Here is a 24,986-nt window from a genome sequence, read left to right on the forward strand (position 1 = left end):
AGATCAATGCACTGAATAGACCCAGAGCAAGAATAACCCAAGGGGAGGGAAAATTAACCTTGGGTCACATCAGCAAGCTAATCATCTTACCCCTGCATCATCACTGGATCCCACGAAACAGATGAGCCAGAGGGAATAGCAGAGCACAACCAGGCCTTTCTGAAATGTTTAGGACTTAAAGATTGGACATAATATGAAACCAGACCAAAGATAACAATTCCTGAAAAAACACCCAAAAAACAAATTACGAGTGAATGCAAAGTACATCATGTATCTGAAACTAACACCAGGTTCTTGGACACAAACTTCTTGTGACTATACATTTTACATGCATCCATAAATACTACATAGACCTAAAGAAAATTGTGTGCATGTGCACAAGTATATGTGCATGCACAGACAGGCACTACTCATGTGCATGCATGCCCATGTTTATACATACACATATTTCACATTTGGGCTCCCAAAATAGTTATAGTTGGCTATAAAATAGTTGAAACAGAAAAGTAGATAAACAGATGATATAACCCCAAACTGCAAAACACAGTATTTCATAAGGATCAGTAACCTGGAACAGGCTGCCCAGAGAGGCTGTGGAGTCTCCTTCTCTGGAGATCTTCCAAACCCACCTGGATGCCACCCTGTGCCACATGCTCTAGGTGTCCCTGCTAGAGCAGGGTGTTGGACTAGGTGATCTCCACTGGTTTTCCAATGAAATTAGAGAAAATTTAATGAATGATTCTAATACTTGCTGGAGAAGTTATAGGACACATTCATGCTTTCTACATAAAATCTGTCCTAGGTTTTCTTCAGAAAGGGTCTTTCTTCAGACCCTCAGAAGTCTTATTTTAAAAGAACTCAAGGCAGCTTTTGAGATTCTAGAACACAGATACCAGCATGACAACTATCAACTTTTTATTGCAGAAAGCCCTGAGCAAGCTTGCTCTGGGTAGTAGGAACACAATAAGCTAGAAATCCCCTGAAATCTACTTGTTAAGTAGCTTTTCAAAATAGAGCTACCTTTTAAATAAGGCAACTTTTGGCAAAAACTCACTCCCATGGCATAAGTGTAATCACCTCTGTATGATCTGTTTTGACAGTCATTTCAGTCTGGTGCAATAGACATTTTAAGGAAGTAGAGTAGGTTTTTGAATCATAAAGCTCCTAGCCCTGAATCACATAAGTGCCTCTAGCAGAGCCTGACAGTGTTTGCATCCCCGTTTTCACAAAAGCTTAAGCAGATTTTGCACAGCACCACATTGACCACAGAAGACCAAGTAAGCAAATGCATGAAACATTACATATGGAAAAAACACAATGTGTAAAGGAGGAGCAGAGCAGACAGTAACAGGAAGCCAAGGCCTCTAAAAAAAAAAATAGATCTGCAAAGCTAATTTATGGGATGGCATTTTCCAGAATTGGTTACCAGGCAAGGTGTGATACTCTTTGGCACACAGAAAAATCCCAAACCAGGCAGAAGGAAGAAGGGAGAACAAGTAGTTCTTGGGCTGTTTCACCTTAGTGCACTGCTTGTAAACAAGTGTTTTACCACAGTCATTAGTCCACTGTACTGGCCTCATTCCATCCTTACACAGTTTATAGGTTCTTATTTCGCAATCTATAAAGCAGTGCATATGGCATTATGCATTGCAGCTATACCCTTGCAATGTTGTACAGATGGGGATCACCACATCTGTAAGGACCATGCAGCATCTACCATATGGGCAGGAAAGGGCAAGTGAATCTATACTGTAAACACCTGACTTATATTTTTCCTTTTCCAGACCAACCAAAGTCTCTATGTAACGAGTTCATTCTTACAGCCAAAACTACTTTGCATCCTTCAAAGAGCTCTACAACAGCTACATTGCTAGAATTACCAAGTAGTCTCCACTGCAACTCTGCTATTTCTTAGCCTATTCCATATTACACCCACTTCCTGGGGATGTTAACTCAAGAGCAGCAGTCTATCTACTGAATCCTTTTCACCTTAGGGTACTGCAGGTACTACAAACAGCAGAATTAGTCCAAACCCAGTGCAGTGTATGGAAGAAACAGCTTTCCCAATACATAAAAATTAGAGCATTTAGACAACTACAGGATTCTACTGTCTACTCCCAGAAAAGTCTAAACATAATTCTGTTTGTTGAAACAAGGACTATGGCAAGGGTCAGGTCTTCTCATATAAGCAGATCTTTAGGATCTTTGAGGATGGAAGTAAATAAAATTTTCCTGTTTTTCCACACTTGAAGTATTAAAAACTTAAATATGGGAAGTATCACTACCAACAAAATGTCATTTTATAACCTTATGGCTTAAATATATAATTTATAGTTATAAGGTATGTATAAGTATATTCAAATATTTACCGGGTGCATTATATTTACAAAGTGCATTTATATGGTAAACCAGGTTATCTATTCCAATTTAATGACTACATCAACTTTTACATTCTTCACTTAATGCAGATATTTACAAGCGCAATAGATCATCTCAAGCATATGGATAATTTTGTGAGACACTGGAATAAACTTTTATCTATAACTTCATGTTAAATTGAATTTTGAGAAAATCTAAGGTGCCTGGAATCTACACAGCAGACAAGCACAGCAATTCTGACTAAATCCTCTTTCCTTCCAGCATCCAGGGTTTTTTCCTACCTGCTAAATAAAGTCACATTCCCTGCTGACAGCAAATGATTGGTTTACCTAGAACTCCGGGGGGTTTCACCATCAGTCCTTTAAGCAGCTTTGACAGTTTAACCTGCTGAGCTCACAGCACCCAAGGGAGGGTCTTGCTTGCAGTTTTCCTTCTGATGCTGCTGACCACTAATACTGACTCCACAGATAATGGATTTCAATAACAACCTCCCACAGGTTAACACTTTGGGTACCAGCCAGGATGCTGCTTTAATTAACTTAATACATGAAGGTCACAGTTTGGCAGAAAGTTGCATTAAATTTGACAGTGCTCACAATAGAGGGAAAAGTGCACAGACTCATCTGTCCAGCAGCTCTAAAATAAGTTTGTCTAGAGATAGCCAGTCAGGTTGGGGATTTCAATTTCTTTTAATTAAACTCAGTTATTAGCTCCAGTTCTTCTAAACATGGATTTTTCCAGCATAACTGATATTTCACTGTAGATATGAAATGGATGCCTCACTGCTGTGCCTAGAATGGGTCTATCCACCACAGCTCAGGCTTGGAGCATTCTGCTGGTGGGGGAAGTGATCAACACTTGTAATTTCCTGAAGCTGATTAGCATCAAAATTAATAGCTTGCCAAAATATAAAATTTGGTTTTACTCTAAAAATTCAGAGATGTCTTTAGACAGATGCCTTTAATGGAAAGCAATCTATATTTACTGAAAGCATCTGATGAAATGCATTTAAACATGTGCCTCCAGTCTGCACTGTATGTCAGACTAGGTGTTCACTTATTCAACCTGTCAACACAGCATGTAGAAGCATGCACTCTTAAAATATGAAGCTGTCTGAGACACAGTAACTACTTTACCTGAAAACACCTATTAGGTTTTGGATTTTTAAAAGCACATAGTATGACAGACACTCTACAGAGTAATAATGAAGCAGCATGGGAGCCATTTAATATTTTCCTTGATTAACTCATTGCCTGTCCAGTTCTCACATGTCATAATCATCATAATTCCCATCAACCCCTCAGTTAACACAAGCTCCTCGATTAGTGCACAACTCCCAAACGAGCCATTGCTAATGCTAAGTGATTCCCTCCAGCTTCCTGTCCCTGTACCACAGCCTCCCCAATTAAATCGGATGTCTGATGAGCCATATTAATAGGGACAAATTTCTGTCAGGGATTCCACTCACTTTCCAAGAGGATGAAAAGGAAATCAAGAAGCTGATAAACACAGAAAAAACATACAGATAAGAACATTAGCCTAATATAACAGTTTTTCCCATTAGAATAATTATAAAACTTTAAGAAAAATATACCTGTGACAGATGATAAAGGTATTTGGGAGACTTGGCACACTTATACCATTTACTGATAATGGAAGATGAGTAAATTAACATCCTAATAACTGAAAAGCAAACATGTAAAAGCTTTTCTATCAGTTAATTACAACCAGCAATAATTGATCACATGGGATAATAACCACCAAACCCCTCAGATCTCTAGCTGTTGGCTAGAGTACATTTGCAGTAGGGGAGGAATTATACTCAGTGCCCTTAGCATTTTTGGAGCCAGTAACTGTACACACATACACAAGCCTGGTTTTAGTTACAAAGAGCATTCCAGTACTGACCCATACATAGACTCCATCTCTAAACTTTTGAAAGCAGCATTTTAGTTTCTTACCACACCTGCTGCCACATCACAAATCATACAGCAAAGGCCATATTCAAGTATCACATCTACAATGCCAAATATTTTAAGGATATACAAGGACCTAGTAATAGATCAAATATATAGAAAAATTTCCAGTAATTTTTCCCATTAAGGGAGCAGAAGAATAATCTAACCTTTTCAACATGCACTTGAATTCCTTAACACCCTTTAGCTCCAGCTTGGCACTGGCTGGAAGCCACTATGTAGATTGCATGGAAATTAGGATATCCCTCTCCCCTACTCCCTTCAAGTAGACAGCTTCACATCCTTCCCCTAGAGCTGATGCTCTCCCTTTAAGAGGCACAGGACTTGCAAATACACTACTGAAGTATCCATCCCTTAGCAGTTTTAGAGATGCTTGCAAGTGCACATAAATTGTGAAACATTCAAGTAACCCCTGCAGAATTTTGCTAAGCTCTTCCCCAAGGTCTTCACACCTTCCTTCTTCCCCACCACACTTCATCTTCATATACCTGCTCGTTAGCTCCCAGGTTGGTCAGTTGGAAACCAACACACACTAATTAGTGACATTACCAAGTCCTAGGAGCTCTCCCCAGGCAGCAGGGAGAAGCCATTGAGAATAGGCAGGATATCCTGATAAATGGTGATTCCCATCCCTCAGTACCAGGGACCCCAAGCGCTCACACAGGACATCATCTCATTAGCAAACCCCAGGGCAAGGAGCACAACACACCCCACAAGGCACCGTTTAAACAGCAGACCCTGAGGGGAAGATGAAGGTCATTTTCAGGAAATTTGTTGGCTTTTTGTTTTAACACAAAGATGTCAACTATTCATATACTTCACCATGTGTACATATGCTGGCAGAAAAGGAAATGCTTAAAGCACTCTTTATATGTCCTGAGAGGTCTAGTGGAAAAAAAAAAAAACTATGTTCTTTGGAGGGGGAAGATCAGTAATCATTTATTTTAAAAGAAAATGCTAAACCTGTCTAAACTTGAGTTCAGCTTTATGATCTGAACAGCCTTTCTACTGTAATATAAATGCATTTAAAGCTCTGAAAGAAATATTAATTTTGAAACTCTTCATAGGCATTTTACTTCTCATGACAAGCATGCAAGCAGGACTTCTGCTTAGATAATTAGTCAATCTGAAAAAAACAAGTTGCAAAACACCTCTCTTCTCAGAAAATAAATATCAACCTTCCAGTACTTTCAGTCCAGATGGAGGCATAAAGTAGCTTAAAATGGATAAATGATATGGGCTCACTATTTTCCCCCCCCTTCAAAAAAATGCATAAAGGACAACATAAAGAACTTTCTAGATTCCTCACCATCTTCCTGACACTGGCACCCCATGTACCTCGACAAGCCATCTAGGGACTGCCAGCCCACCCTGTGACTGAACCTGAACTTGGCAGCAGCCTTCTGGGCACCTTCTCCTACCTCCCCAGCCCTGGTTTCTTTAAAACATGATCACAGGCTGGTACTAAAACCCTTAACTTGTTTTGAGGCCCTCTCCTGTGGGGTTACAGAGCAGACTGCAACTTACAGCCTCTTAGTAGCTTTTTCCCCACCATGGAGAATCTCAGAGGACATGCTCTAAACAGGTATGCAAACACAAGCATGTCAGGAATGCAAAATACCCAGAAAAGTACAAAATCATTTTGATGCAACTGCATCACATAGCTGCCATGTTTCAACATCCACCTTTCAGAGCAGCTGTGAAACTAAGTCCACAAACCAAAGCCTCTTCACAAACCTACCCTCAAAGAGACACCCTAACGAAAGCTGCTTCTCATCTATACAGAGAAGAACATCTCACTCCCAAAGTCCAAGGCCTATTTTATATGGCATAACCGACATTAAAAGAATTGTATAACTCATGCTAGGTGTGATACATTACTAATGTGCCACAGTTTAACCCAGAAATGCTGAAGAACATTTGTTCAACAAAACTCAAGGTGCTCTTCAAGAATCAGAAAGTTGGAAAATAAAACTACTTCTCCAGCAGACCAAGTAGGACAAAATTAGCAGCCAAAAGGATAAATGCTTTTCACACAAGACAAACTATTCTTTCCTAGATTTCAAGAAGGGCTGTTAGAACACTAATAGTATGGTTTTCATTTATGGAAATGGAATACTTAAAACCAAGTGAGAAACTCAGATGATCAAATATTATTCCAAATGTTCTAAAGTTGCATGATTTCAAAAATGCTATTTTGCAATGAAATTCCTATGGGACTATCTTAGTTTTCATTTTAGTTTAAAAAAGTCTTTGCAGACTTATTGCACCAGTAATTTCTTAAAGAGCACATGATTTGACTTTCACGCTTTAAGGGCTCTCGTTTACTGCTTCAAGTCATACAACTCAAATTTCTTCTGTGGAAGGAATATTGGTGGATGGAATAGACACATACCCACCTGCAAAATAAGTTGAGAATGATAGTTAATATGGTAGCTTTGCTTTCAGAAATCTACTGAGGGCAAAACCTGTAATAGTGATTTGTATGCTTTAGTTCAGCAGGTGGGAATATACATGACATTTTACTACTTGAAGGCTTCCTTAAAATGCCTGTCTTCAATCAAACTTTACATTTCCTCTATGCTACAAGAATACTATTGCTTGGCAAAAAAAATCCTTAATACAGCAGCACCACTTCTTGAATCCCACTAGCCCAAACAAAAGTTTCCAGAATTCACATAAATCTATGCTTACTCTTGCTTGCCAAGTTGGCAAAGAAAATTCCCTGCAGAAAAAAATTGGCAAGGAAACAGGCTTTACTGTCTTTATTGTTCATAGAAATTTCCTATTTTTTTCTTCTAATGAAATAGTTTTCTTACAAGTGAATTTCAGAACAATAATCAGCACTGCAAAAAAACCTCAATATCTAGCAGTTTGTCAGTTCAGAGCTCCATAGAATTAACAAGAAGCACAAAAACCAACCTTGAGACGATTTAACCCCTTTTCAGGACCAATTCTAAAAGCTTAAAGTGTTCAGCAAGTAGAATTGATATACAAATTTTTCTACTGTAACTAGCATAAGAAAAAATGTGTTTACCTTTAAAGTTCAGTTTAACCTACAAACAAATCAAAGAGCTATAAGTCATCCCCCTTTTATGCATCACCCCCCTTTCATTTGCATAAGTGAGACGCTTAAAGTAGCTATGGACCCTCTTCATCAAAATAAAGATACTAAAATGGCAATGAGAAAAAGCCTTAAAGTTACAAGAAAAGCAGTACCTTGCTGAAAGCCTAGGAAGGAAAAGGTAGAGCAGGGACAGCAGTTTCTCATGTCACAGCAGTAAGTCACTAGCAGGCAGTGCCTGCCTTAACCTCCCAAGAGCTTAAGCATTAGGCAATACAGCCAACTTTTGCAGTGTTCAGAAAAGCTTTTTATAAAGTCTGAAACAGGGAGATGCAGCCTCCAGCAGCTACTCCACACAGCACATGTGTTGTTTGCTCTTTTTAAGGTAATTTTTGCAAGTTCCTATTTACTCAAGCAAAAATTCAGGTTAGCAATTTAATTCTTTCCTGAGTTCAGCAGCATTTCTAAATTCACACTTCCAGTATCAACAACCAGAGGAACTGCAGTTTAAGAGCAACAGCTGTTCCTGGTTGCACAAAACTGAAGCATTAAAGGTTTCAAACAGCTGAAGCACCACATGTGAATTTGGAACAGAGTTAAGCACATAAGCCATAAGGGTCTGCAAAATAACACAGAAATGTTTGTACCATAAGCAAAGAGCTACTATGTAGCTTCCTCAACATTATCCTTCAAATTTTACATTCAGCTTCTAAAGTTAAGAGAAATAACTGGAGGTTTACATGTATTCTACTTCTTAGTACTTTCTCAGAATCACATCTGTATTTTGATTATATTTGTACATGCCAAGAAAAATCCAAATTGAAGAACTATTTCCTCAAATCTGAGCCTGATGATTTTGTCATGACAGATTATTTTTAAAAATATCCAGCTAAAGAACAGACCATACACCCATTATTAGTACTCTAGGTATCTGTGAAAAGGCATCCATCTTCCTGTCAAATATGAAGCCATAAATGAAAGATGCTTCTCAATTTCAGCACTTGGAAGAGCCAAAGACTACACCTTGCCCATTTTTTTCCTGGAATTCAAGGTCTACCTCAGTCACTGCTGTCAGAAGCAGTTACCAGGCATCACAGCCCCAACCAGCTTTTCCTTTTCTAGCAGGTCAAGTACAGCACTGACCCTAGTCAACCCAACCTGTCAAGAAATTGCTCTCCACACATCTCCAAAGTCTGACTGCTGTTACCCCATCCTTCCAATACCATAACAGTGATAACCCCTTCCCACCACCATGAATCCCAGATTCTGCAATCTTAAGGTTTTCCAAAAGAAGTTTTATTTGCTTCTTGATTGAGTCTGTCCTCAGAGGGGCTGTAGCCATCCACTGCTGCACTCTACAGCTCAAGCAGCAGGACCCCAACACTACAGCTCTGCCTCTGGGCACTGGCTTCTAATTCTGGAGATGTCCTCCCCCACCAAAGTCATGCTGCTTTCGAGGAAGCACCAGAGCTGCCTCCATCATGCTATCCCCACACTTCCTCATCATCCATCAAGGATACCTGCCACTTCAGTGTCTGGACTGAACAAACATCTCCCACAAAGCCTCCTCACTAGATTGTCATGTTGACAGAGATACACTTGCCCCACTTTGAGATCAGACTCATTCCTCATAGCCCTGAGAGGATCCCCACAGTCACAGAAAGCCAAAGCCCTGAGGTACCAACTATGCAAAAATGAATTGACCCAAGTGACACCTCCTCCCATCCAAGCCTTTCTCTGCCAGCAGGATGAAGACTCCCTCCCCACAAGCTCCTGTACCTTTTACCATTGTCCAGAGACCTCTTTTTTTCTACTCTCAAGATTGCCCTACTAATATCACTAGCACCCACAGCAATTCAAGAACCAGACAAGCCTCAGCTGCCTCTGCACAGCAACCTGCATCCAAGCCAGTGTGCCACAAGCCATATGAGATATCAGATAGACACAGCAAATGAGGGCTCCCTAGCCCTACAGGAGGGAGCCTCCAATCTGTGTCATCTGACTTTTCCTCTTGGTGCTAACACAAGCAGAACCAGCTCACTCTGAACCTTCCCCAGAGAAAACCTGTTCCTCTGAGGAAGATAAGATGCTTACTCTATTCTGCAAATACACACCTGCATTTTCTCCCATAGGCAGAGGTCACAGCACTCCCCATGTCAGGAGTCTCACCATTTGGCAGGATCTCAGCAAGCAACCTGTCAATCTGCTGCTCGTGGGATCCCCCTGCCTCCTTTCTGCAGCTCCTTCCCCTGCAGCTCAGTGCCCTGACCACACCACCCATGAGGCCTCATCACCCCCAATCTCAACTCCAAGGAGAAGCACCTGGCACTCACTACAGCCCCAAGACATGGATGGCTGCATCCTCATTCTATCTACACACTATTAAATACTGATCTTGCCAGCCATCACACATTGATGATTAACACATGTTCATTCATTCAAACATTTATTTCCTAGCTATAATGTAGCATAAGGAAACATGAGACCATTGAGCAATATTTGCAGGGAATATAACAGTCCCCAACTTTTAACATTATTTCCCAAGTGCGTTGGTTGGGAATGCAGTGTTGATACCAACATGAAAAAGCATCTGCCAGAAGTTTTGTTCAAAGAGAAGACAAACATTTTAAGCTCTTCTGACTTGATATGAAATGTGTAGAAGTCCAGTTTGATACAGTTTTGATGATCCTCCAAGGTTTGGTCAGAGATAAGAGTTCCCTTGTATTCTGACAATCCTGTGCCATATGCTCTAAGCAACCCTGCATGTACAGGGGGGGCTGTGCAGATCACCTCTAAAAGTCCCTTCCACCTTCAGGAAGGAGAGTCTGATTCATCCAACTTGCACCTACACAGCAAACATTCACCCAGAAACCACATTGTTACCCACGGATGTTTAGACAAATGTTACTAGCGAAAAAGCAAAGCAAGAACTCCCTGCGGTGTTTGGCACTATATCCCATAGAAGCCTAGCAAGAAAAGCTTTATTTAAACATTGCGATACTCTACCAGTGCATCACTCTCCTTAAGACATGTCTGTACTGCTCAAAGGTGCTTAAGCATAAAGCCAGTAACAAGATATGCAGATTTTCAATCATCAGCCATGAATGATTAATGAATAAAACTTATTACCCAAACTACAACTGCTTCCCAGACCTTTTAAAAGCATCCTTCACAATCTCAACAACTTAAAATCATGGTAAAGTCTTCAGGAAAGAAATAGGCCAAATATCAAGCACTCAGTTTCACACATCTGGAAAGCAGTGTGCTGTTTCAGACCACATGACACAAGAAGTCACTCAACAGGAGAAAGCTAAAACTGCCTTTTCTAATTCTCAAGGGACAATCACTGCCAAGGTAAATAAAGAAATACAATGATATGGGTACTACAACAGCTCACCTGATCCTTGAGGAAGAAATTGCTTCAAATTAAGATGACAGCCCATCATACAAACAACCAGCCAACAGCACCAGGAAGATGTTTGGGTCACTCCTGGTTTTATGCCACAAAACCCAGTTACAATCATTGGCCAGGTGCCAATCTCTCATTCCTAACTGGGATCTTATCTGTGTTAATTCAACAGTTGCCTCAGCTGGCATTTACATTCCCCTCCTGCAGGGAGCCCTTCTCAAACAGTCCTGTTATTGTGGGACCGAGCTCAACATGTGCCCACTGCACTCACTGCTGTGCATGCTTCAGGACAGCCATGCTCCCTGGTTATAATCTAATACCACAAGCAACATGCAAAGGAGAAGGGAAACAAAGCTTGCTTTTTAAGATAAGCATCACAGACCAGGATTTGTATTATTTTTAAAGGGTTTAAGGGTTAAAGAAGCATACATGTCCACTTTAATCTGGCAGCTCCAGACTAGGAACATGGGAAGAATGTTCTCCTTCTCCCTTTCCCACACACCCCTTTCCAAAGGGCTCTCATTCACTGCCCCCAACAGGTAACACCAGTGCCTGCTTTACAGATTCATCCTTAATACTTCAGAGAACCACACATGCAAAGAGGCTGAGAGCAAAACTATAAAAGTTTCATCTTAGAGATGCTCTCTGGGAAGTGGTGAGGTGGGTGGGATGGAGGTGGCCTCCTTTCACAAGCCATGTGCCATGGGCTTATCTACAGCTAAGCCCACATTAAAGTTGAGCTCTAAGAACTGCCTGCAAGAGTTTCTTGTCCTGCCTTCCAAGGAGACTATACTAAAGGTCAACAGGCAACCAGCATACTAACTAGTCTACTAGGAGGCTAGAGTAATTCACATGATAGCAAACATCCAAGTAAGTGTTAAAAACCATGTGATTAGCATAGCAAAATGAAGACAAAGCCTTACCTAAAGGACACACATTTCTAGCAATCCAGGACAAGCAGTTATTACTCTGTAGCAGCCACCAAACTACTGTTGCTCCCTAATTCTGAATAAGGGGTATGCATTTTTTTTAAAAAAGTAGCAATGGATTTTTAATTAAATACTTTAGCATGCAACTTCATCCTAGAAAGCAACTGAGAAAGTCAATTGTAAACTGCTTTAGATGGCATCCTCTATGGATATCTGAATCTCTTGCAGTTTCAAGCTTTTACAGTTAACACTAGCAGTTAGCAGAAATGCTACTGTAATTTGCAATGAGGATCTGCAATCAGGCAGTCCTCTCTGAGCTAAACCTAACTTGCAAGCTTGAATCTTTAGCCAGACATTAAAAGACAAACACAAAGTAAAAATAAGATGCATCATGCTTATCACTTAAGTTGACCAAAAAAATTACCAGGGTAAAGCAAAAGTATAAGCCTTAAAATATTAAATGTCATAAAATAGTACAGGAAACAAGTTTCAGTTAAATACTACTTGATTTCTCACTGTCCTTGCTTATCCAGGCACACTCAGAACTCTTCCTGTCATCCCATGACCACAGAGCTAGAAATTTTAGTTTTGATCCTAGTAATATACTCCATTTTAGGACCAATTACAGTTATGAGCTTTGATCAGTCCAAGTTGACAGTATAATATCCATATGTATGAGGGCATAACTACTTAACATCTTTCCCCCTTAGTATAAAATATTTCCTTATTCATTTTCCTTGAAATATCTAGGGCATCAGGCCTCTTTTCTAAGTGAAAAATAATTTATACATCAAGCAGTCCCTTAAACTGAAACTTTTGATTAAATTTAGTTTCAGTCTTAGATTTTTCTTTTCATAGGTATTTGTTTCAAAGGGGATGCTGGCCTACCGCCTCAAAGCTTAATTTGAGGAGTCCACTCATTCTACGAAATTTAATGTGACAAATTTTGCCACACTTATTTCACATTAACAACTTTTTACAGAGGTAAGAACATGATCTTTCCATGTTCTTTTTCCACCTGTACAAGACAAATTTGGAAGACACAGCAATGTGTTTTCAAGATTATATAGAGAACTTACTATAGATTTTAATTATCAAAGGACAGTAATTATCCACTACAAACAATTCACTGTTAATAAAACAGAAAATAATATCATACATAAATAGTGCTATCTTGCTGCAAACAGAGATCAAAGAGGGGCCAGGTGTGTTTTGGGCCAGAAAACACATATCCTAAAAGCCAACATACATAAAACCTAACTGATAGGCATGAATATACACATCAATGTTTCCACAAATTTTCCTTCCTTCTCCTTTCCTCCACCCCTATCTCCAATCATGTGCCCTCAATATATCCCTTGCACTGGCTCTCACATTCATGAAGCCACATAGCAGAGCACACCAGCTTACAGATACAAGCGTTTTCTTCTCTTGCAGCGTTTTCAGAAGCAGCCTTGATAAATGACTATAAGGTTGCACATATAGTGGAGCCAATTGAACAAGCCGTTAAGGATGAGCACAGCATGATAATTTAGTAACTGTTAATTCCATAAAAATCACTATGTAGTACCTACCAGCCCATCTCAAGCAAAGATTACACAGGAAGACCAAAAAAGGTGTCTTGAGACACTTGGCTTTGAGACCATTCACAATAATTAAAAAGCAGGTTTGAGTCAACATTTAGCAGCAGCCACTAATGCAGAGCAACCCATGACAACTAAACGTGAAGCAATGTCCTCAAACACTCTTGCTTTCAAAGAAACAAACCATCTACTCTCCCCCTATCCCAATGGGAAAGACAAGTCTGCCGAATGGAAGTCTAGCAGCTTGAGGCACGTTCAGCCTGTTGCCTGGGCTCCAACGCTGAACACTGAGGTGCCTGAACACCGACATGCTCTGGGTACCACCTCAAAGCACTGCAGACTGCAAGGCAAGCTGGATGTCCTACTTCCACTCACACTCCCTCTTTAAGACACTACCCTGAATTATTTTAGAATGCTAAATCAGTAGAAGAATGTTAACTAACCCATCTGGAGTGTTAGCACTGAAATATCTCAGTACAAGGGCAGAGAAAGAGCCATCCAAGTCAGTAGTTAAAGCTGTGAGTCTACATTAACATTTAAGTTCACCTAGGAATACTTGATCTCAGTCAGCCCCACTTGCAAAACATTTGTTTGTACCACACATGTTAAGGTTCAACTGCCTCCTTCCAAAGGACATTTTCCAGTTTCAGGGAAAATATCTAAAGAGTTTGCAGTGATACTTAAACCAAACGATATCCTTTTACTACTCAGTGTTGAAACTTAAGTCAAACACCAGCAAAAGAAAGACAATTTTGCTTATCCATCTCATAATACACAAAAGGACTGTGGGTATCTGTCTCTGTTCCAAAAGTCATAAATGTATTTCACATCATCTAATCACTGAATAAAATGCATGCCCAGTCTTTAACAGACAGCTGAAGTCTTGGCAGGCTAGACAATTCTGAGGAGGATACTCCTTGCACAGAAGTACTTGAGTCTCAACATCAAGACCACCACCTGCATCCCTCATGGTTCTGAACAAAGTTCAGTAGTTCGTTCAGTAAGGCAGTGGAACAGGACGCTTAAAACATCACTTCTGCCATCCCTAAGGAAAGGCACTGTTGTCCGCATTTGAAACAAGACCATGTCCTTAACTAGATTTCTGAAGGACCTTATTTAGCACATGGTCCTAGCAGTAGGACAGGAATGTTTTCAAAACCAAGAAAACCTGAGCACTGAAGGAAGAGCAGAACTGCAGTCCTTTCCCCAGTATTCCCCTAGCGCAGCCCTATTTTGTACATCTTAGAGTGAATTTCTCCAGATATTGCATGTGGGGCAAAGAGCCTGTTCTACAGATCCTAGGGGCCCATCTAGGGATCAGGCATTTAAACAATGCACTGAAGTAAAACCTCTCCTAACATTATTCAAACAAGCTTCCTGGGAGTCATCAGCAGGTAGCTGAGGCTAAATGCTCCAATTTCTAGTTTCACAGCAAGTGAGAAAAAAGTTTAAAACTTAAGACTTTTTAAAGTCTTTAAAAAAGAAAATACCAAAATAAAGACTGTCCAAACTCTCATTCGCTAAGGCCTCCATAATTATGAGCTAGTTACCAATACAGATAGCTGCTCAGTTCAGGTAAGCTTCCATCTAAAAAAATAAAGTTTTCCAGATCAAATTCTCCAATGTTTATTTCTATGAGCTAGATTTCTTAAGGACAAAAGAACCTAACAACCCATCAAGCTAAAGGAAAAAAAACAAAATTAGAAGTTTCAGTCAAAAGTAAAATTTGTTCATCCGCATTTACTCTGTTCAATGCAGTCTTGATATAAAGGCTGATGAGCTTAAACAGCTCTGCAATTTTCCTTAAGAAAGTCTTCTCCCTATTATCTTTTGAAATATTGCCTTAGATTCTAGTCATATAAAAAATAAGACTATAGATCTTCTATTTTAGGTCATTTGATGTTTTCCTTCATCTTATCAGAAGAGTTCCTACAGGAGAGCTGAATTCCATGCAATTAGTTTTACATTATCAAAAGCATTTGTATCACTTTCAGTTCTATGCTATCCAGCAGAACACAATTTTTTTTGCAAAGTTAAAAACATTTGGATAGGTCCATGTTTAAGGCCTTTTAATACAATACCTGAAGTTGTAAGCAATTCATAGAAAAATATGTATGTTAGAGGTATAACCAGCTGTCCCCTACTCCATAAAGTTTTAGTAGTTTACATTACTTTCCCATGGGATTTTTTCAGTCATTTATAGTTCATTACTTTGTATGGCTATAGAATCCCTGCTGTGTTAAAAAATGCCAAATAAAATTATATCTCATTCACTGCTTTATGCTATACCTTCTTTTGTTCCGATCCAATTAGTGAAAGCCTGTTCTTCATTTATCATACTTTTAGCTGATTACATTAGGCATTACAATAGTTCTCTAGCTTTCCTCGACAATGTTTGCACCAACAGTGTTATACTTCTGGTTGAGGAGGCTCTTTCATCTTAACCTTCTGTTCCAATCAGTTCAGGGGGAAAAAGTACATATGATTACTCTTTTTCAGCTGAAACTTTGCTTGTTTGCTCAGCCTCAAAACAATTCTGCCAGATGTTTTAAAGCAATATTTCCAAATTTTGATGATTCTTTCCCACTTTACCTATCTGAGTGGGAAGCATTTTGCATTTTGAACTCTAAATGAAAAGCAGCATTTTTACTACCTTACAACAATTCTTTTCTGAGGCTTTCTGAAATAGCTGATTCAATAAAAGATGCTAGGCATGAGTTTAAAGACTCTAAAAAAGCATCCATTATGACCTACTTTTCCGAACTCATGACCAATTTTAATGACCAGGGCTTCACAGCAGCCATTTTGTCAAACTTTTCACCCACCCCACTGATCCTGTTTCTGGACACTTGTTAAAGCAGGAGTTTTGCTTCCATTACATAAATAATTTTTCAGCCACTCAACTTTGCATTACTGCACAAACATCTCCAAATCCTTCAATTCACCTACCTTTTACTAGTTATGGTCCCTTCCTACCGTCTTAATTTTTATCCACAAAAATCTTTCAGATCTTTAGCCTTTTTAAAAAATATACCAAGCAATATTTTGTTGTTTTTATCTCCCCTTTTCAGATAAGCTTTATTCAGTTCCCATCACAACAGTCAACTTTTTCCATGCTCTCAATATATAACAGCTCCTGCTGCTGCTCCCAGCTCATGACAGTTAATTATCATTTCTTTAAAAAGCTGTATTTGTTACCTTTCACTTGTACACATATGGCAAAATAAGCATTGTTCTAATATCAGCTTACTCAAGCCATCTGTCATTGAATTCCATAGAAAGGGAAAGGAGAAAAACAGTAATTTCACTAAGTGTTTACATTTACTCCAGCTATTCCAACTCCTATTCAACACTAAACTCTAAAGGTTTCAAGACATAAATGTGTTTCTTAGTACTACATTGGTGTCAGAGAATTTTCCAACTTTTTGGAAACATTAACATTACAAAAAAGACAACAGCAATAAAGAGTTTTTCCCAAAATCTCTAGGGTAAGATTATTTACTAGTGAGCCTTACATGTTTGTTCAAGCATGTTTATCCACTTGCTAGAACATAGGCTTTCTGTCTTCCTTAACTTGTGCAGACAGATTGGTGCACCAAAACAGAACACAACTGCTTCAGTGATCTGTTCCCACATTGGACTTTGGACTGGGATCCAAAAATCTAATAGGTTAAGGTGCTATTTGGCTAGAGATTCTATACTGATTAATCAGTAACACTTGGATTATAACTTGGATTCCAAGAAATATTTTTACACATAAACCACAATTTATGTGTTTTAAGCTACTACCTGCATGGCCCTCTACATGAGGAAACAAAGTATATTCAAGGCTCAAAAACCAAGGTATTTAAGACAGTATTACAGCACCACCAAAAACAGTAGTTATCCCAGCTGAGGTCATTTAGTCATATGTCAATGGATGGGAAATATATTGGAAGCTACTATTATTCAGTGGAAAAAGTCACAGTACCAGTAGGCCTCTTAATTCACACTATTTGCTTTGATAAAAATAGTGCAGTTAGTGTTCCAACTTCTAACATGAAGCCTCTTATATCTTATTATGTTCCACAGAGACAAGCTATTTTATAGCAAATATTTCTTAGCTATGCTCAGTATCAAATCCATTATTTAAGCAATTTTATCTTCATGCCAAAGGAAGTGTCTGAATTGCTAGACACTGCTGTTTATTTCTTCCTGTACACTGAAACACAAAAGAAACTCAGTTCAATTTCATTTGTTTTCAACCAGTAGGACAAAGGAAAGCCTTCTGGCTTGTAGAAATACCTCTTTAGATTATCTGCAAAAATCAGATGGTATCAAGATCAGGCTATCCAATTTTTAGCAAGTAGCTACAGGCATAACAACTCTGTATTACTTAAGTCAGAATCTAGGTTATAAATACAAAATTTACACTTTCCAAATAATCCTCTTGTAAGTACCTGGATATAAAAGATATTTTGTAAACTATCCCAACTTTTCTAATCACTTGAACCCAGGTCCTAATGCTTTTAGTAAACACTGAGCTTCTCTGGAGATCTTCAAAACTCACCTGGATGCTACCCCTATACTACACACTCTAGGTGTCCCTGTTTGAGCAGGTGAGTTGGACTAGATGATCTCTAGACGTCCCTTCCAACCTCAACCATTCTGTGAACTAGCTTTGGGATAGACAACCATTCAAACACCATACCTTGACATTTATTCCTGCCTCTGGTCCAATGACCAGCACCAGATTAGCCTCCCATGATGTTCCCTATCTTCACAATCTAAGTCTCAAAGAACAGAAGTCCTGCTTAATCCCATCACATTTGAAATCAAAGGAAGCTCCCAACTTCTGCTGCAGCCCATTGCTAAGTGAACAAGTCTCTCCTAACTACACTTCTCCCATGTGGAGGCAGAGGCTCAGCTGGTAGATTGAAATCAAACTTGAGCTGATGCAAAAGATTTGACATCTTTCTACCACTGTTGTAACTAAAAACATACCTTCTGGAACCTGAAAAGTACATGGGCAGAAGCATTTTTGTCACAACATCCTCAAAGAATTTGGCTTCTGGACTGATCTATCCAGATCTGAGCTGGCAGTCACAAGCATCACTCCAGAAGTCAGGCTACTCACACATCAAACAGCTGTAGCTATTCAGAGATACTAATCAACTATTTCCCAAAGCAAACACCAAGGAAGCAATTAAAGGATGTGGTTAGCACAAACTAGATTTTTTTTTGTTTAATCAAATAGATGTTGCTGTAGTACAACCACCACATTTTAAGTACACAGAGCAGTATTTTACATAACCTGCTTTCATTTTCCTTTAAATACCTCAAATTCCTTCATGCACAGCTGATTATCAGGTTGCACACCAAGGTTTACTACTGCTCTTTAAGAAAGTGTCTAAAGGGACACAGATGTTAAAGCTAAGACAACATTGCAGATTGAAGCTCATTTTCAGTCTTCATCATGTATTCCCTTCCTAAGATCAGGAGTTTAATTTTCTATAATGCTTTCCCTATGTTCCTCATCTTGTCTTTTTTACTTCCTACTTCCAGATTTTCTATATTCTGTAGTTCACAGGAGCATCCCTACAATAAAGCCATCTAGATCTACTGGAAAGCTCAGTCATTCATTTACGTTCATTAGGGACTTGTGAAAGACTATTTAACAGCATTTTGGTTTATTTTCAAAATGATTTCATGACAGTGAAGAGGGCTACATAGTGCTGCTAAACACACATTTATCCCAACAGATACCATACACACAAGGAATACAAGTGCCCATTAGCATGTTTCAGAGTTTCACTAGAGGGATGACACATCATACAGAATAGTTTGTATTCACATCCACTTAACCCTTGGCTTCCAAGAGAACCGGAGTTTATCCCGATGTCCGACATCCATCTGCTAGGCACTCATTTCACAGTCCACTGAGCACTCACAAACCACTATTCTCTCCCACTTGGGGCTACCAGCTGAAATCCAGACCAAGCACACCCTTCATTCACCTCAGAAAGAATCATTTGGCAGAGGAATTTAGTAGAGCATTTGGCCCCTTTGTCTCAGAAAAATTTCAATCCCTTGCTCTATCCTATTTATATGACCTGAGCAGGTCAGGTAGAACCACAAAAGGACACATTATTATGTATTTGGCACTGCCAAAGTCCAAAATTACACTTCTGAAGCTCTCAGCTATCATTTAACTCTAAGAATACTAGGTTCTCAAACTTCCAGATTCCAGGAATCATGCTTTTCAGTTTTTCAAGTGCTGAACACCTCAACACCTGTATTCACAAGTCCCACCATATATAAAACATACATTTTCCCCTCCTCAGCTTATCTGAGGGACCTCTTTCAGTAAAGAGCACAGGTTTTCAGCTGTCTTGCTGTCTTCCAGCAACCTCTCTCAGGCTGCAGGGGTACCCCCAATCTTTTTCCTTGTAGGAACTGCTACATGCAAGGATTAAGATGTTCTCTAGTCAGAGCATGTGCAAGCATGACTATACTTCCTATTATGTTGGTCAAAGAAAGCACAAATTGCCTTCCTATTCTTGCTACAATTATTGATTTCAACTATTTTTAAAACAAATTGGAGAAGAGACTTAAGATCTGAAACTGATAAAGTAGGGCTGGACCTGTGTTAAGTTCTTGTCCAGAGAGCTATTTTACATCCTCCTCCAGCCATCCCAGTTATCTTTGGGAAAGGGAATTCCTCCAACAGGCCTGCTCAGCACACATGGTAGGATTATGTGGTGCAGGCACTGGAGGGCCTTCAGCCAACTTCTCCAGCTTCTAGAACCCAGTCTTAGAACAAAAACCAAAGGCAGGCAAGCAATACTACACTGCCGACTATAACTGTTAACCAGTTTATAGGCCTGCAAACCCAGTAGGAAATCTATTTTCTTCATATCTATATGAAAGCATGGAATGCTTTACTGCTTGTGCCAAAAAATACAGGTTCACTGCCATTTATTTGGTGTACAGAGCAATATACCTCTCAATTACATCTCTATTGTCTGGTTTAATCCAGAAAAAGGAAGCAACAATATTTTTCTACGGGCTAAATACAGAAGTGTTCACAGAAAAAACACTATATGTATTTCACTAATACTCCCCCTATGGCATCTCTTCTCCCTTCACAGAAAAGGGCATAAACAAAAACACCTCAAAATCATCATTATGGTAAACAAACCTGCATAACAGTTAAGTCTTATTGAACTACCAAGTCCCATCTATCATTTGCATTCAAATAAGCTAGCTGTACTTACAGCATTGGCATCAACATCACTGTGTATGGCAACTGTTTTAATCCCCATCTTCTTACATGTTTTGATGACCTGCCATATGAGAAGTGACAATTATCAATATTTAAGTTATCCACAGGATAAGAACAAAAAACTCATAAGATTATATACTTACTCTGCATGCAATCTCCCCTCTGTTGGCAACGAGCAGCTTTTCAAAAGTCTGGTGGGAAAAGAACAGCAAGTACCTTGAAGTATGAACAAACCATATTCTTTCCCTTCAGAAAGAGGCATTTTCATTAAAACATTCATTGACTCAGATTACCTGCTAAAATGTCCTGCTGATTTAGTAGTGATATAGTAAAAACAATATGCTATGGCAATCTAACTGCCATGTGCCAAGGTTCCAAAAACAAAGGTGTTGACTATTGACACCTGCATTCCCTGGATCTCCTCCCTGTGCTCAGAGCAGGAACTAGAACTCTAGAGGTTCAGAGAGCCAAGTTCAGGGAAGAGACACTCACAAGCACTGTCAAACACATAGCAACACTGCCAATATGCAGGTCATTACTCTTCTACTCCAGTGTCCCTGGGTGAACTCCCAACCCTACTTTGGAGAAAAGCCTATATAAACTAAAACCAGATTATTTTAGCTCTATTTGGTGACAGGTACCTGTGGGTCAAGTGTCTCCAACCAGCACAGATCTAGAGGACAGTATTAATCTATCCTGGCATACTTAAATGACATTTAAATCACAAGAGAAGTTTCTCTCTGCCAAGGACATGGGGGAAAGATCTGAACTTCCACTCTGTGGAGATACACTTGCTGAACAGTACTGACCTCTTCATAGCCAAGCCTCACACGAGGAACCCAGCAAACTGCTGGCTGCCCCTGCATAGCTGTTACCCACTCAGCATGAAGTCGCAGCTAGAGTGCAACTGGACAGCAAGTCAAATCTGGGTCATGGTTAACCTGTCTGCCCAAACAGCCAGGCCCTTCTCTGCAGAGCTGCTCTCCAGCAGGCCAGCCCCAGCCTGCAGATTAACCAATTTAGGTTTGTCATATTATACCTTAAAACATTCAGTAGCTATTCTCCCTCCCCCCATTATGTGTTTTCCATGATTTTTTTTTTTGGCAGGGGGGCATTGGTATTGCAACAGCAACTACAAAAAGTGGTACCCTATGGCCAAAAATAAATGCAGAGGAAGGAACCATAAACACCATTGCAGCAACTGTATAAGCAAACTAGGGCACTGTATTGCAGCTTCCTCACAGATTCCAAGGGGATGCACCCAAGGTGCCCTTAACCAAAAAGCATTTTACTAGTTCAGTCAGGCCTGCACTGGCATTGCAAAGCCCTGTGGTAACAGCATTCAGAAATTAAATGATAAATTATGTGATAAATCTTAGAGGACTTATTTGCAATTTCTTATCATGCAATATATCATGTAATTTATTGCTGTAGCAAGCCCTTATGTAAGCCCAGCCAGCTCTGCTGCGGAAGGCACACCACTGCCTAGTGCACATATACACTTACATCCCAGTCCAAAGCAACTCATTCTTGAGCAAGTTCAGTTATCTGAGCTGCAAACGGTTTATTTGGAGAGCTTCCTTTGCTGGGGACCCAGTCCAAAATACACTCAAATAACTTTCAACACGCTCAAACCATTTCCAAGTCTAAATTTCAGCATTCTAAGCACTTGGAAGCTTTTAGGCACAAAGACTTACCATAATACTTAGCATTTAAAAGTTTAACTCTTTAAATATTTAATCTGGTTAACTTCTTTGCTGTGTAAGAGTTTCAATGACTAAGCACAAATTGCAGAATAAGACTTAGTATGAATATGTAGAGATTCTAATTTTATTTTTATTTTCCAATTCTGCAATAAGACTAACAAAAAGAGACTGACTTGGGCTCCTGCTCTTAAAAAGAACAGGCCTGAAGTATAGTAAGAAAAATACCATGTGCTATTTTTGAGCAATATTTCAATATATCATTTCCACTAATTAGCTAAGGAAGCTCTGTATGACAGTCTGATCATTACAGAAACAGTGGAGGGGTAGCAAAGGAAGAAAGCAGAAAAGAGCTTGAACCATCCTTTAGCCACAGCCCAGAAGGAAATTACTTTCAGTAAAGAGGTAAAATACTCCATTTTATTGTCTAAAAATCATGCCTTTAAGAAAAGAATAGGGCTAGATCCAGCAAAGATCTTAAGCCAGAAGGAAGCATTTAGAGGAGTCACAAATTACTCAGATTAAGCCACAGTTCTCGCTATATATTGTTTTTCCCCTCTGGCTTCTAATGCCATTTCACTCCTGGTTATTTTCTTACACTGGCATATATGGGTCCTAAAGTGCCTTTCTTGCCCTCTTATACTAGGGTACCTCAAGCCACACTTTTTCCAAGAATATTACTTCAGAGGCCATGCCAAGACAATCTCAAACCAGAAAAGCTTTTCTTGGCTAGTAAGATGTAAATTGAGATGGCTACTGCACAAGCCAGTGATCGACATAAAGAACTCCAAGAAAACAGCAACCTCCAAGTTGAGGAGTGGCTGTTCTCTCCACAGACCCTAAAAGCCCCATCTTTACCCAAGCTCTGAGCAAGCACTCACCCTCAAAAGAGCTTAAGTGAAATCAGATTTGGACAAGGCATATTACCTCACCTAACAATCATGCTGCCACTACTGCATTATCGGTTTTAGGAAAGTCTTTGGCTAGTATAGCTTCCAGATGTTTTAACAAGCCTACAGCTCCTATACCATGCAAAAGATTGAGTAGTTTTAAAATTACAACTTGTTGACACTAGCATGAAACTTTCCTAAACTGACAAGCATTTATTTTTTTAAGATACATGCTTAAAGCACTACCTAAACTTATCAAACACTGCAAGAGAGACATTTTTAGCTTTCAAAAACATCAGAAAGACATACCACGAAAACAGTGACTGTACAGTGATTAAACTAGGAAAACTACCAGTGTTAACAGCACAGGGAAGAACATAAATAGCTTTAGAAGTCAGAAGCCAATGGTACAGTAACGATAGAGAAGAAACAGTATGCACAATACCACTTACCTTTTCATTTGGATCATGCACAACTGAATATAGTTGACGTGAAGTCACAAGGCACCGTCTTGAACAGAGCATTTCACACTATAGAAGAAAGGAATATACATTTTTTCCTCCTACAGTATTCCATTAAAACAATCGTTTCACATGCTAACATCTTTAGAAAATTCTTACATAACCCCCCTTGTCCATCTTTCCTTTTTCATACACAAGAGGATGGAAAGATGAGCACACATCTGCTGAACAGTAACTTAAGACAGTTCAGAAACCATAGATAAGTAGCTAATTTAAAAATACTTTAAAACAATGACTTGTTTCCTTCCATCTAGTCCCAAGAAACACTTAATCACTGAGTTCTCAAAAGCAGACAGATGCCTGTGTGCACACCAGGGAGAAGGAAAGGCCTTCACTGCTAGGGACAGAGCACATCATACACTTCTCAGCAGAAAGCAAGAGTACAGACTGCACATGCTAGTTTGGCACCACCACCCCACAATGACATTGGAAAGATTCCACTTTAAAGTTACCTCAGTACAGATACATGGCTCAGAAGACTATATTTGCTCCTCCGAGGGGAATGTAAAAAGACTATAAAAATACCAAGTTCTGTCTTATCTAGTAGGAGGCAAAAAATAGCAGTGATGGGAAATTATGCAAGCTCAGAAGTGATCGACTGCATCTGAAAACTACAGAGGTTGCAGAGACATGAATGAGAAGCTTAGTATAACTTGGTCTTTTCTTGCAGGAAAGACCAAAAGAGATGGACACTTACTGCACCAGAAATGAGACCAAGAGTAGCTAAGGAAGTCTACAATTTATATAAACAGCTGGAGAATTCATGACTGTCTCAAGTCATGAACATGCAAGGAGAGAGAGAGAGCAGTTAAGGACACACTCATGCCAGGCACAGTTACTGTGATGAGCTGGTCACTATCCCAAGCCTTTGGCAGGACAGCGATTCCTTCAACAACCACAGACAGGGGTAGTGAATGCATCCTGCTCCTGAGAGTAGGACATCAAGCAAAGCCCCTCCTCTCAGTCCTTGTTCTACCGTGAAGAGCCTGAAGCAGTTCACACAGGACAAGACAAAAGTCAACATTATCCTTTGGGGAGTGTTTTTGAAAGGTCAGTGAAGCTAACCTAAATATAGCAGTTAGACTGGAGGAAAGAAAAGAAAAAGGGATGTCTCAACTTTAATATACAAAACTATTTAGTTTTGAATGCACAGGTGAAGCTGGAAAAATGTGTCACTATAGTTAACATTAGATTTTAGATTCTTAGGTAGGCTCTTTCTTAGAGAAAACCTGTAAAACACTGAAGATAACAGCTGCCAAGCAATTAGA

The 24,986-nt window shown here is 39.5% G+C and overlaps 1 protein-coding gene across 1 annotated transcript in view; it reads right to left on the reverse strand.

Moving 5' to 3' along the window:
* PCCA (propionyl-CoA carboxylase subunit alpha) overlaps nt 1-24,986 on the reverse strand; it is a 242,509-nt gene that overhangs the window by 212,936 nt on the left and 4,587 nt on the right. Inside the window, exons 2-4 of the mRNA XM_088522787.1 lie at nt 23,650-23,727; nt 20,748-20,795; nt 20,597-20,665 (exon numbers count right to left, since the gene is read on the reverse strand). Coding sequence (XP_088378913.1) covers nt 20,597-20,665; nt 20,748-20,795; nt 23,650-23,727 — 195 coding nt within the window. The remainder of the gene's footprint in view (nt 1-20,596; nt 20,666-20,747; nt 20,796-23,649; nt 23,728-24,986) is intronic.

The sequence above is a fragment of the Tinamus guttatus genome, unplaced genomic scaffold (assembly GCF_059628265.1).
Source record: "Tinamus guttatus ecotype Peru unplaced genomic scaffold, ASM5962826v1 Tinamus_guttatus_pri_ptg000165l, whole genome shotgun sequence".
In the NCBI taxonomy this organism is placed as follows: domain Eukaryota; kingdom Metazoa; phylum Chordata; class Aves; order Tinamiformes; family Tinamidae; genus Tinamus; species Tinamus guttatus.